At 37.3% G+C, this 14,227-nt stretch overlaps 2 protein-coding genes across 6 annotated transcripts in view; both read right to left on the bottom strand.

The window, feature by feature from the left end:
• Positions 1-825: 825 nt before the first annotated feature.
• sdad1 (SDA1 domain containing 1) lies at positions 826-8,845 on the bottom strand. The gene is made up of 22 exons (XM_023828657.2): positions 8,583-8,845; positions 8,310-8,414; positions 8,092-8,190; positions 7,704-7,814; positions 7,554-7,625; positions 7,365-7,465; positions 7,054-7,111; positions 5,849-5,923; positions 5,641-5,742; positions 5,484-5,553; positions 5,305-5,408; positions 5,071-5,128; positions 4,183-4,241; positions 4,030-4,106; positions 3,427-3,524; positions 2,636-2,712; positions 2,326-2,455; positions 2,142-2,239; positions 1,872-2,056; positions 1,480-1,564; positions 1,180-1,341; positions 826-972 (listed from the first exon to the last, which is right to left on the bottom strand). The coding sequence occupies exons 1-22, from the start codon at positions 8,670-8,672 to the stop codon at positions 925-927; spliced, it is 2,064 nt and encodes a 687-aa protein (XP_023684425.1). The 5' UTR covers positions 8,673-8,845; the 3' UTR covers positions 826-924.
• A 1,978-nt stretch (positions 8,846-10,823) lies between these two features.
• ptpn13 (protein tyrosine phosphatase non-receptor type 13) overlaps positions 10,824-14,227 on the bottom strand; it is a 53,015-nt gene continuing 49,611 nt past the window's right edge. For all 5 annotated transcript variants that reach the window (XM_023828651.2, XM_023828653.2, XM_023828655.2 and 2 more), the window contains 7 exons: positions 13,931-14,034; positions 13,173-13,321; positions 12,973-13,063; positions 12,265-12,602; positions 11,957-12,172; positions 11,658-11,720; positions 10,824-11,454 (listed from right to left, as the gene is read on the bottom strand). In XM_023828651.2, the coding sequence (XP_023684419.2) occupies positions 11,377-11,454; positions 11,658-11,720; positions 11,957-12,172; positions 12,265-12,602; positions 12,973-13,063; positions 13,173-13,321; positions 13,931-14,034 (1,039 nt within the window). In that variant the 3' untranslated portion in view covers positions 10,824-11,376. The remainder of the gene's footprint in view (positions 11,455-11,657; positions 11,721-11,956; positions 12,173-12,264; positions 12,603-12,972; positions 13,064-13,172; positions 13,322-13,930; positions 14,035-14,227) is intronic.

Here is a 14,227-nt window from a genome sequence, read left to right as displayed (position 1 = left end):
CATTATTATTACTTAAAAAAAATAAAATATATATATATATATATATATCTTAATTTTCTGAGTTCATAACTACTTTCAATATATTCAGTATATTGCGTTTGCGAGGCAGGATATTTGCATAAGCAATCGACGACAAACATAGGTGTCACACCCCAAAGTACCACAAAACCAAGTGAGTACCCAAGCTGCTTTGGTAGTTCGGTGCTAGACTGGAAATCAATGGAAAAAGGACAGTACAATTTTTTAATACCAAAAGTATGGTAGCTGGTGCAGTAGCGAAGCACCCTTATCTACCCAAGGTTATGAATTTTTTATTCATTTATAAACAGTTATAGACCTCAGAATTCACAAAAAACAGATATATTTATAACATGTATAACATGTTAGTAGCTTAAGTAATCTCAACCTTAATTACCTCACCTTAAATGAAAAGCATCAGATGTTGAATATGAGGGGTTGTGGACTGCAGACATGAAACACTTTATTATAACCTGAAGACGCCCACTGGCTATAGTTCAGAACAGTGCAAAATGTTGGATTTATGCTTTTATAATAACTAAAAAATGGGGGGGGGGGCTAACACCGTTCTCTGCCTGGGTTTCAAAATGTGATTTTGCGTTTATTTGTGCACGTGTGAAAGTCCTGAATAACTGGAATTCGTGGAATCTGAGCCAGTTACAGCTCAGTGTTGCCGAATAAACAGGGGAAATGCATGTTTTTACTGACCGAAACAAAAGGACATTTAAATTAGTGTTAAGAATTCTCATTATTAGTCAAATGCTTTGTTTGTTTTGCGTGACATTTGGAAATGACTTGTGCTGCAAAGGCTGAATAACATTTTAATAGAAGTTGTATTACAGGACATCTTACACTGGGGATAAATTCTTATACTCCACAAGAGGCCGACAGACTTCTGAACAGCTACTACTTCAGTAGTTTCTTCTTTTTCAAAAGGGCATCCTTTAAGGCCAACTGTTGGGAAACCACAAATGATTCATCAGATTGTAAGTCAAAACAGTTGCACAGATCACCTGACCAAAAGTTGAACGCCATAACTTGTTTCAGAAACGTCTCATCGTGATGCAGCGCACGCATGCATAAAACACACACACAAGCCCCTTTACAAATAAGAAGCACTTCTGTTTTTGACACTATACAATGTTCTCTCGTATCCCTCACCTGTTTTTCTCGGAACGATCGCTTGTTCTTGGTGCGAACACCCTGACTGTGTCTCATCATCATGAAATTCTTCTTCTTCTTCTTCTCCTTGTTTGTGGTGCTGGCATAGGGATTCAGCTTGGTTTTCTTCTTGACAAACTCCTTCCTTTCTGTTCTCCCAGCCTGAGAGCCACAACGCAGCAAACCAAACCACTTAAATTTGCATTCTCTACCAATCTACAATTTCAGCTACAATTTGGGGTTCAATCCCAAAGGCATCACAATGAAAACTCAAGTAAATCTGACTTTGACATTTCGTACCATTGCAGTGGCCAGGCGTGATTCTTTGTCAGCTTTGGGTTTCTTGTGCAGACGCTCAATATCCCTCAATTTAAGCAACTCTCCTCTGAAATAAGTTAATTCTTTAATGTTAGCGCAGACTTAAGCAAAACAACTGAACAAAACATTTTTTAGTAATGCATCTTTAAAATTAAGTGTTAACCTTAACTCAGTAGTAAACTACACTTACAACAGATAAATACGAAACACTCCAACATGTAATAGGGGTAACACCATTACTGACACTGTTTGTTTAGCTAAAATTCAAGAATATATACTTTTCATATTGAAAGCATTGTATAAATCTAAAGAGGCACACACACAGATAGAGACACACACACACACACACACACACACACACACACACACCATACCTTTCCTCTTCATCGCTGTCCACGTTTTTCCTCTTTTGGCCCTTGCCGGGAGCAGAGCTGACTTCCTTAGCCATCTGAGCGACGCGGATCTTCTTGAAGTCCTCCTGCGTGAGGAGTCGGCTCATGCTGACTGTGGCCGCCTTGGCTTTCCTCTCATCTGCTGGCATGTTCTCCAGCTTCGCTGCCTGGGTCAGAAATATGGCTCACAGACTGCTGATGCTGCCTGTCACATACGCAGGGTGCTGCTGAGGTTAACCCTCATAATCATACCATCTCCCCTTGTTCCTCATCTGAGGAGTGATGAACGTCAACCCACTCTCCGTCGTCGTCGTCACCTTCGTCATCATCGCTGACACTCTCCCACTCTTCTGTGGATAAAAAGAACGTTTAACACAGAAACGCCCCAACCATTCTTAGAAAACATCAGAATATCAATGTGAAATTACTCTCTCACCTTCATCCCCTTCAGCTTCATGATTTTCCTCATCCAGACCAAGAACCTCAGCTCCAGGTATGTAGTCCTTGGCTTCCAGCTCTCCATAGTCTTGGATCTTGGCTTCAGCGGAGGATTCTGTAGGTTTTCCCTGTCAACACCAGCAGGCATATGACACGTCACAGAACTAGGCAACATTACTATAATAGAAAAAACACATGTATTCATAATATTTCCATTATTTTAACCTAATTAATATTAGGGTTGCAACACACTGTGCGATGATCTGAAACAAAATTGAGAAATATATTTTTGGGCCTTTAATTCTTACCCTGTCCTTTTTCTGCAGCATCTTGGGATTCAAATTTCTAAAAAGCTGAATCAGCCCTCTGGACGACATCATCACATCTAAAAGATGGGGAAAAACTATGTGACTCTCGAGAATAAGCACATAAATACTACGCCCCACATTTACGCTGAAATAGTACTGTGTTCTGTTAGGTTGTAGACTTTAAAGATTTCATCTTCAAATGATTTTCAAATCATTCGTGGTCTTCTTAGCTTCCTTAGAGCAGGGGTCTCAAATGTCAATTAATCATGGTGGGAGGCCATCTAGCGAAAGTCAGTAATCAGTATGCCTGACCACCGCTCTGCATGATGAAGACCAAGGACCGCAGAGACACTTCACAGGGTAAGGTGTACCGTGTGGTGCAAGCACTGTTCCCACATGGAGTCCCCATATTCAAAGATAATTATGCCCCCATAGTTACTGCAAAAAAAATTAAGAGTAGTTTCACAGCCTCCCAAATCACCCAATCTAATCTTTATTGAACCATTACAGAAAGTTCAGGAAGATTCCTCCTCCTTCATTCCTTAAAGTAATGGAGGCTTTTCTCCTACAAGAATGTTCCTACATCCAATTACTCTAAGTTTAGGATTTGACATAACCTAGTTTACAAATATTCTGAGGGAGTTGATCCCAAACCTTACTAAGTCAATGACATTAATATATGGTTATAAAATTTCATTATTTTGTCCAAACTCTTATATTTGTTTCATTATATATGTTTACTTCTATCCTTCTGCAGAAGTTCCATTGCTTCTTCTAAAAAGCCACCTTACTTTTGTCTTTGTGCATTCTGTATTGAGCCAAGTCATGCAGCAGGTCTTCTGTCATCGCCAAGGGACAGCGAGCTGCAAGTTCCCTAATCGCATTTATGCTGCAAAGACAGAAAGAACAGGACACAATTTTCACTATCAATAGGTTCAGAATCGGTCTCTAATGGCACCACCATGAAAAAATCGACAGCTGTGGAAATTACAAGTTCTTAGTGGGCCTCACTGAAAGACTAACACAGGAGAATTTCCCTTTGTCTCTTTCTTTAGGCAAGGGAAACATCTCCTGTTTCCAGAGAACAGTGAACATAATCACTGCCTTGTAAGTATGAAGTAAAACCCAATCGTTAACCATGACAATAGTTAACCTCATACAAAACAGTACAGTTTTTTGATGATAGACACAGTAAAGTTGGTTTCTTGTTCTGAGAATAAGAACAAGAAAAACCCTTTTTCATATTGTCATAACCACATTTCGAACCTTTAATATGTGTTTATGTATGTGGAATTTCCCCCCCAAATAGTAGTTTTTGCCTAACATAGCTCTACATGACAGATCATCTCCAATTTCTACCCCACAAAAGCACTATAGCTATAAATGTTACATACCCAACAGTCATGGCCTCTCCCGAGTTTCTGTCCGTGACAAAGTTGTTAGCTATCGTCATGATTACAGGCTCAATAACCTGAGAAAGTGACACGAATGCATTATCACATGGCTACCAAGTAATTCATACAGTATGAATAAAGACGACGACTTACCTCTGGAGGGACTAGCTGATGAGAAGCTTGTGCAGCACATAACAGGACTTTAGTGACTTCTAAATGAGGGGAAAAAACAAGCTGTGCAAACAGAACTGCTTCAGATTCCTATGATTTTGACTTTTGTTATAAATAGGGTTCCAAAGCAGTGGAAAACTTCTGGAAACTTTCCACTTCATGGGAAGTTAACCTGGGAGATTTTAAAAATAGTCCAAGTTGGAAATTTTCCATGGGATTTAATGGGAATATATGGGAATTAACGGGAAAATTCCCAGGATTTTGCATCCCTAGTTATATGAGCATTGATACTTTTGTGCTAATAATCAAACAATGATATATAATTAACAAATATTTCCAAAGTACAAGATACATTACTTTAACAAGTATGGCAAAAAAAATTTAAAGCCCAGGATTAAGAATGTGCAAGTAAAAATCCTTGGACTTTGCAAATCAGCATGTTTCACTTACAACATGAGCAATTACATGGAGGCCTGATAGTACTAACTAGCCAATGTCATTGTAATGGAGAATTGATAATTGCTTAAAGAAGACTTTTTATCGGTTGGTATTCCTGACGTTTAAATGGTCTGTTGTGCAAGAGCAAACCTTTTTTCTTATTTTAGGCATTGCTAGAACACTGAATGACAGAGGAGGTGAGGCAGTAAGCAAGGTATTATTATTCTGGAGTGGGAATGTACATTAAATATTTAAATATTTCAATGGCTACACTCTCATCCAGCACTTTTCAAAACCTGTTACCTAAAATGACCACCGCAAGTGACAAAACATGAGTTATAACCCATTGATAATACAGAATTTAAATTCATACAGGAATGAAAAATTAATGAAGATTCTGCTCAAGAAAGTACTTAGAAAAAATTGTCTTACCCCTCTGATGTGGCTGGAGAAAACGCTGTATGAATGGGTAGAAGTTGAAGAGAAAAAGCTAGAAGAAAAACACATTAATGTTTTAGAAATGTAAGCAATGATCCATATTAATGATCTGTTATGGATCAATATCAGAACTCCACCAAAAATAGAAGATCTCAAACAAAAGATCCACAGTGAGGGTGACATATGGCTCATGACCAGAGCAGGTCCAACAGCGACAGGGGCTTTTACCTCATGAATCCCAACGAGTCGAGAAATAAGCTCCATCATCATCATCTTCACCTCAAAGCGTTCTTTAGAGCTCTCAAGCTGTTTGAAAAGTTTCTCTGCAAAATCTGTGGCGGGTTTGATGAATGGTTAGGAACAGAACCATAGCTTCTTACTAAGCTGAAGTTGAAACTGAACTATACCTTGAGGATCATGAATCAGATGAATTGCAGAGAAGTTAAAGACCTCGGCACGTTTTTTCTTCTTATGTTTCTGTTCCGTGGAGAAAGGTGCAAAATAAATGGGCCTGCTGATATCACCAGAATTACTGAAGAAATGGATTTGTAATCTTGCACTTACCTTAAGAACTTTCATGGCCTTTTCCAATTTTTTTTTGCTTTTTGAGCTTTTCTTGCCTGTCGAGTATCTCATAATTATGTCTCTAGCTGTGGGTCCTTCGTCCTGGTAAAGAGTGTAAACTAGTTTGCATTCTGACAGATCAGATCACCATTACGATCAACCAGAGGCCTGCCTGGAAATACCAGGACCTGCATTTTTCCTCACTTACCTCAGACTCAGAATCACTGCCCTTCTTATCATCCTCATCTTTGCCCAAAAAGAATTTCATTGCTGCCACAAGAATCTGGTCAGAGAAATTAAAAACATCAGAGGTCTATTTATGGTTGACAAGTGATATCATTTTAAAACACTGCAGTGAAATTTATGCATGTTAATAGGGACATTATGAAGGATTATAAACATGAGACTGGTGCTTTTTTATGAAATAATGGCACGAAAAGTCTAAATGCATGAGCCACTCAAGAACAAGTCTTGATCTCAGAAAGATGCTTTTGTCCATATAATCTTATGGATCCCATTAGATGCCTAATGGGATCCCTAATTTCTAATTTCTGATTTTATTTCTGATTAAAACCAAAGGTGGGTAATTTATGTCCAGAGAGTAAAAGTCCAGACTAAGATTTTGTTTCTTTGAGTATAAAGTGTCACTGGTTGGTTGGAACAAAAGAATGGCCAGCACTTTTACTCTCTGGACCTCAGCTACCCACCTCTGATTATAAGTTAGCACACCTCAACATTGTATATTATTTGTACTGATATTTGTGTTGATGTTATCTAACAAATAGAAAATAAAATGATTGCTGTGATATATACACATTAGACCTACTTTCAAAATTTAAGCCATCTACATTAGAATGAAGCCTGTGTACTTCATCATGTTAAAGTGTGTACAAAATTCATTCCCCGGTCAAGTACTGCACTATGCAAAAAAGGAACCCATATAAATGGTTACCAGTCCTCTCTAATCATGCTGTTTATTTTTGCATTGATAAAAACAAATGAAGAATAAGGCCATAAATCTGTTTGAATGACCAAGTACACATAAGAAATGTGGACCCATATCTGTAAGTACTGCACTTGTGACAGTCTAAGACTGTTAATGGTACTGATTAATTTTCATAACAACGTTCTCATTTTCCCCCAAAGTGTGTTAAATTTCAAGCTAAATCTAGTAAGGCCTTCAAATCCATACAGGATTATATAATCAATCTATATAATATGATTTAAACACCAAACACAAACTTTAATTCTTACAATTAAAGTTACAATTACATTTTAAAAATATTACATGGAATACAAATTTTAAATGGGGAAAAACAGTATGAACAGTACTGTACTAGGTTCAATACTGGTATACTTATGTAATAAGTTATATAAGTACTCAGTAATGAGTTGTGTAAAAATGCATACTACCTTTGTGATTTTGGAGAAACATGCTGTTGTAATGACATTTACAGTTTTGGCATCATTCCTAAAATGAAAACATAGTAACCAATTTAACTCTCACAACATCATCCGTTCTCAAATACTCAAGAAATCCTCAAAGACTTCTGATGTTTTAACTGACATGTGTATGTGAGATTCCTTTGATGGAGAAATTAATCACACATCAAGTATTAACTCCCGATTTTAAATCGCAATTGCAAAAGTTCTTCAGGTGTCAATGGTTAATAATTGCAGAAAAGTGGTACATTATGTAAAATGAAAGCACTAAAGTTACTCACCAGATGTTCCTCATATAGAGCTCAACCATGACGTCCAGCGATATCTTTCCTGCCACAGCATTGCTGTCCCTAAGCATTGTGTACATGAAGTTCTGCAGACTCTAACAAAATGCAGAAGATCATAATATTACCAAGAATAGCAGCTGTTAAACCATATTCAGTGACAAGTAGGAAAGGACTAACACCCACCGTATTTACTTTGTTGTTTTTGTGTTTAGCATTAAGGTTCTTGATGTCTGATACAATGTGCGTGTACAGTGTCTACAAAAAGATAGCACAAGTCAAGCATTTACTGGAAAAGTAACATCAACTAACAGTTAAACGAAGGCCATGGCTTACCTTACGAAGAAGCTTGTCATGACAGCGCAGCAGCTCAAAAAATAGTTCAAGTAAACCAGTTGGACTAATGAGGTCCTTGTTTCTGAGAAGGATAAGTGCCTTACACAAAGTCTGGAGGTGAAAGGAGGTCAAAGCAGAAAACAGAAATTGAATTTAAACTACACAAAACATTTTGGCTTACATTTAAGGTTGGTTTCCCCCCAATTGTTATAGTCAATTACCGCCAAATAATTACAAACAATCACTATTTATCTTCTTTATGCACACACTTTCTGAAATATTCATATTTTAAAACTGAGAAACAAACTAGAATATATATTCAAGAATGTACACCGACAACTCATTCAACAACTAAGTGCTCAGTATTCTAATGACGGCTGGTCTTTACCATGCGTAGGTCAGAATCAAGAACTGTATGATGATTTAAGAGAATTTCAATCAGTTCTTGCGGAAAACTGGACATCTGCTGCTGATAACAATGTGCAACCTGGAGAAAAATAACGGAGGTTATGGGATAATTAGGGATGCTGCACGGAACATTTACGTCACACCGATTCCAGAAACACTGTGCCCCAGTACAAACACAGAAATGTGTAATTGTCGTACCTGAGATAGAAACATAACCAGCTCTCCAAGCTCTTTACTGGGCTTGTCAGGCTGAAGTTTTAGAATCTGAACATTGGACTGGTAATGTCGGTACTGCTGTAAAAACTGGCGAAATGAGAATGGAGAGGATATGGAAAGTTTCAATATAAGTGAACACATTTTTACATTATGTTGTTCATATAAAAATCGACAATGTTTTACAGAATCTACTGGTGTATACATATACATTTGAGAATTGTTATTGTTATGTTATTTACATATCATCTTACTCACCTCTTCCGTGTAAGACTGGGGGTCTCTTTTGATAAGATTCTGCAGTTGTGGTAAATTTGTTGGTAATTTGTTGTTATGTCTTCCTGACATGATTGAATTTTGTTGACTCCACAAATTTTAGCAAGGAAAAAACGGATATTGTTAGTTCTAATACCGTAGAACTTTCAATCGCGTGTCTTAGATGCTGGTCGCCATGTTAGAAAAACCGATCGACGGATTGCGTTGAAGGACAAACAGAACGGTAGGCGCATGCGTTTTACAAATGGGCCTTACGTCATTATAGTTTTAACTGCTTGATATTTTGCATTACTCTTATTGTAAAATTGTGTTAATTTACTAAACGATACATATTTACAAGGGCTTAACCTGTCACGAAATCCGGTTTTGTAGCACACAGACCGTGCTCAAAAGGCGCCAAAGACTCAGGAGGTTCGGCATATAGCTCGAAAAAATTTATGCAGAGACATCCGGCAAGTGAAAAAGTGTACGACTACGGAACCATCAAGGATTAATTTTTTAAAGGCTACCAGCATGCACTAAACATCCAAAAACAATGTACTGACATTCACACATGATGTAAACATGTCTACACAATAATTAAAAGCTCAATAACCCGACTGAGGTACCCTTGCTGACTCTTGTGATTTCTGTAGAGCATATAAAGGTAGTTAATTTTCCATAATAACAGCAGTGCCTACTATCATTCCCAGCTCTCCCCATATGTGATATGGCAGCCCTGATTCTGAGAACCTAACATATAATTGTAAATAAATTTTCTGTAACTTTTCATCCAGATTGTACTGAGGCTGGGCTTTACTCCTCAAGGAAGGCGACACCCTGGACAGGACGCAAGGTTAGTCGTCTTCAGCACCCGGAGGAAAACAACGAATACAGGGAGAATATAAAAGTGTATAAGGAAGGTTACACCCTGGCTCATTACAGAAATGATTCATCTTGAGCAGGAAGTGACCATTGTAATATTCTTTTTCCAAAGACTTGTTTTATGTTTTTATAATGAAGGCATGGCTACATTGAAAGGACATATTTCCGATATGTGTCAATTTGATAGATTTTTGCTTGTATACAATTTATTCATTCTCTGATTTGCACTTGCGTTTCTTTTAGTTTTGGGAAAAGTATTGTGTGCATCACCTACAGTACTTACAGTACTGTGCTTTACATGACCCTCCTGCATTGGGGAAGCGAACACTTACTGTAGGTTGATAGGATCACCGATGGCAAACAGGTCTTAGCATAAATAAATTTACACACACTAACTTTTTCCCGCACTAATTTATCTGATTTTATAGACGTTTTCCCTCTCTTTCCATTTATGTGGTCTACTAGCATAATTTTGGCACGTTTGGAAAAGCAGGGAAGGATCTGGGGTCTATTTACAGTAGCATGCTCATGTCAGTAGTATAGTTTAATTTATTTTGCATTTCCAAAAAGAATGATGTTTTAGAATGGTAATACTACAGGTGACAATGAACACCAAGACTGGTATGTCACAGGAGCAGCATTACCTTGACTAACACCTGTGAAGAAATTAAAGTAGACACAATGTTTTGCAGGTTTTTCAAGGTCCGTTGTTAATGTAAAATCATTACATTCGACTTAGAAGGTAATAAGAATTATTGGTAGATTTACAAATGTATGAGTGTGTACATATAGTGACCACAGAGTAGCAGTAAATGCCTCTCTGTCAATATGAATAGGGGTTTGTCATATTCAGTTGGACGTACTGTATTTGGCCTCAAATAAGTTCACATAGGATGATTAAGTTTTTATAATATGGGTGTTAGAGAAACAAAAGCATGTTTTTCTCCATCTAATCTCACCATACATTGTCCTGTATGGATCTTGCTGAACTTTATTCTCGTGTACATTTATATATAAGAAATAAGAAAACAGTTTTATGTCTTTCCAGATTTTTTTTTTATTTGTTTCAACAATATATCATTCAAGTTTACATCTATATATAGGCAGCTATTCATCAAATGAAAAATATTGGCAAAGCTATTTTGTCGTTCGCTGATAAAAACAGCATTAGGATAAAACGTATGATAGACCAAAAATGAAGTTACTCTCTTCACTCAAGAGTGTGTCTAAAATATGTATAAAAGCAGATCATACTTCATTTACCACAACATGCAAAGTGCCAACATATCCAAAATTCACTTATTTAAAATGAAAATATTAAGTTGAATGAGATAAAAATATACTCAAATACAACAAATATAAGCACAAGATAATCTTTTATTTACAAATAAGAAATGTCCTGTAAACAGCATTTTAAACAGTTTTCACTTGGATAAATATATACATTTTATTTAAATCAATTACCACAGGCAGTCAACAATTTATAATAGATTTACAAAGTAAATACTGTTGTAAATATCCTCAAGGCACATTCTCCCCCATACATGTTAAAAATGTCATTATATTGTTCCACATAAAATATTAAGCCATGTATGAATTTCACTTAAGAATTTATAAAATGCATTTAGGTTTATTAATGCAAATGCCAATGTAAGTTACTGTATGAATCTACTTTATTTCATATTTAAGAGCAGCAGCCTAAAAAGAGAAAAGAAAAAGAAAAGAAAAGAAAAAAAAAGCGAACACACTGTCCCGCAGGACTTCAGTTTCATGGAGCAGAAAGTTTTAAAATTACAACATATGTAAACGTCCAGTAACAAGTGAATCCATCTCTATAAAACTCTGTGCATATCGACGCAAATATGTTGCTCTTGTAATGAGAATTACCACCTGGATACCTGGTAGCACTTCCTTATCCTGAGATTTTCTCCTCAGCTTGAAGACATCGGAGTACATACAAGATCACTTGATAGCAGAAAATGTACTGCTCCTGTGGAATAAATAAAAATGGAAATATTTAATTGCTCTACTAATAATTGGGCAACATGAACATGCAATTAACATGTGGTTTTTTTAATACAATTAGGCCACAACTGTACTAACCAGTAGAAAAGGAACTATAAGCAGTACAAGAAAAATTCATATGCATGTTTAGAACATGAATTAAAATTGTGATAGAAAAGTAGGATTCACCTCAGTCTGAACCATTCCGTGTCTTTGCAGCCTCATTGTACGAACAACGTTAGAAATATCAAACTAAAAAAAGAAACAAAATTAGAAAGATGAAGCCAGACTATCCTGTGAGAATTGTTCTTTCTTTGAATCAGTGGACATTTCACTTCATTGAGGCAAATATGTTTATACTGGATATGTGTGAAACATATGATAGAGGTTTACTTAGTGCTAAACATGATGAGAGACACTTCATGATGCATGGCCACTTACTGCCGTTAGAAATCAAAGACTTATTAAAGAAATTTACTCATACTTACATCTGCATCTTTGCTTATAAGACCAAGAACAACGTCAATGCATATAAGGGTTCCAGAACGACCTATTCCTGCACTGCAGTGGGTAATTATGGGACCAGACTGATGGATATGCCTCATGTAGGAAATAAACGTCAAAAGCTCTTCTGGTTGTGTAGGTGTCCCATGGTCTGGCCAACCCGTATAGTTCAGGTGAGTAACCCGCTGGATCTCTTTGGTCTGAGGAAAACAAGATATATAAACAAGTGAATCCTGAGATGCATATGAGAAAACAAAGCAGTAATGTCAATTAAATACAAATATTTAGGTACCTGGACGTCTTTAACCTCAATAAGTCGAATAGTAAAATTATCTAGATGTTGATCCTTGATCAGCATGATCTGTAGCCTGTCATCCACCATTTCAGCAGTCCTGGGTGTATCTGGCCAATAGCGTTGACATTTGATTTTTCCTCCTTCTACTTCTTGTGTCATCATAGCAATGACATTTGACTTCTGTTCCCACACCATTTGCCAAAAGTCAGCCAGGGTTGTTGGCAATGGTCCTTGGCAGGCAATATACATGAAGTTCTCATCCTTCACTGGCATGTTGATGAAGTTGGCGTTGATATAGCCCCCGTCTTTGCCCAAAACCACACGTGTAGTGTCAACTAAGAAGAAACATGCAGAACATGTTTTTTTAAAATGAAATGTTATGAATACAAAAGCCTTAAATACTAATGCTCTGCAAAAGTATGACATGGCCAAGTTTTTTTTTTCTAAAAGAAAAATGCAATTTTACAAACAAGACTAGAAAGTAGACTGTGGAAAAATGATCAACCGATAGAACTCAATCTCCACTAACTTATTTTATATTTTCTCATAAAGACCCCTTATGTTTTGCATTGTGTAAAATGACAGCAGGACTTTTTCATATTGTTTTAAATCTATGTGTATGTATGACTGTACATTTGTCCCCAGTGAGACATCAGGTTCCAAAGGTAGTACACAAAAAAAGACAATTAAGGTTGCTCCACTCACAGGGCACAATGTTCTTGTATCTGTTCTTCTTCTTGTTTTCTTTGGTTTGCCCTATCAAGCAATCATCCAATGGCTGCAAGTTCTGGAGGTTCTGTTGCAATAGAAGGAAATCAGAATTACACTGCAGTTAAAACAGACAGTTCTGCTATGGTTCTAGATACTGTACAACATATCACAGTAGATACAGAAGAAATGCACACCTCAAATTCTTGCAGGGGAATCTTCTGTTCCAGCAGCCCACGAAGCATCCGCACGATAGAGTTCAGCTGGCTCCCTGTATACTGGCCGCCTGGGACCACCTTCACCAGGGGCAGTGAAGTCAGTTCTTCTTCAGTAATTATTGGCCCATCTGAATTAAGCAGTAAAAAAAAAAAAAAAGTTAAAATGTGAAACATTTTATGACGTAGCCAGAAGCTGCTATACTTACACTTTGATGTTGAGTTCACAATTTAGCTGCACTGCTACTTTTATAATCTCCTGAAAACAAACCATTTTTCTCTCACTAGAGGATGCTATTAATTCTGCCTTAAAATATTTGTAATACTGCATATACTCTATGAGCGACGCATAAAAAAATGTAATGGCCTCTCAAATATTGATCTTTTGAAATGGCTGTAATCAAGACAGGGAGCAAATTCATGATAACTAACATCACAGAGGATAAAATACAGTCGGACCCTGTTGCATCACGGGATTTGTGGCTCAGCCCCCCGTGATCTAGGGGAAAAAAATCACGTAAATGTTTATGGTCACACCTTGACGAACAAAGTGAGCATGCGAGTGGAGCAAAGCCAAAAAAAGGATCTCGTGAAAGGCTGCCATAGAACATGCTACAGTAGGTGTCTCCCAAAAAATTCCCATTGAACTTCTTATACCGACTCCGCAATATACCGCGATAAGGAGCGTCACCATGCAGAGCTGTGGGCTGTAGAGATCACAATACCGCCCTGACTCTCACCTCCATCACGCTTGGGGTTGATGTTTTCTATGGGCAAGTCGTCACTGCCCCATGTGATTTCATCCTCATCCTCATGCTGGCCATCCCCCGATGTCTGCAGGTGGCTGTAGGAGGGGAAACACTCAGTGTAAATGTTGCATTAATGATCACATTTGTTGAAAGATTAAGATTGACTTAATTGATCCCAGGGGGAAATACTGGTAATACATACATACAAAATTAATGAGCGACTTTGAGAATCTACTGCACAGCTACTGCATCAGCTTTGGTAATTTATTTCACTATAGGTCATCTACG

The sequence above is a fragment of the Paramormyrops kingsleyae genome, chromosome 7 (genome assembly GCF_048594095.1).
Source record: "Paramormyrops kingsleyae isolate MSU_618 chromosome 7, PKINGS_0.4, whole genome shotgun sequence".
Taxonomy (NCBI): domain Eukaryota; kingdom Metazoa; phylum Chordata; class Actinopteri; order Osteoglossiformes; family Mormyridae; genus Paramormyrops; species Paramormyrops kingsleyae.
The sequence above is the reverse complement of the archived record's forward strand: the minus strand, read 5'-3'. Positions and strand labels throughout refer to the sequence as shown.

Coding starts and splice junctions, on each gene's coding strand:
- sdad1 (XM_023828657.2), bottom strand. CDS start 8,672: ATGTCAGGAAGACATAACAACAAATTACCAACAAATTTACCACAACTG. Junction 8,415..8,582: donor CCCAGTCTTACACGGAAGAG/GTGAGTAAGATG, acceptor TCATTTCGCCAG/TTTTTACAGCAGTACCGACA. Junction 5,924..7,053: donor GTTTCTCCAAAATCACAAAG/GTAGTATGCATT, acceptor TTCTCTGACCAG/ATTCTTGTGGCAGCAATGAA.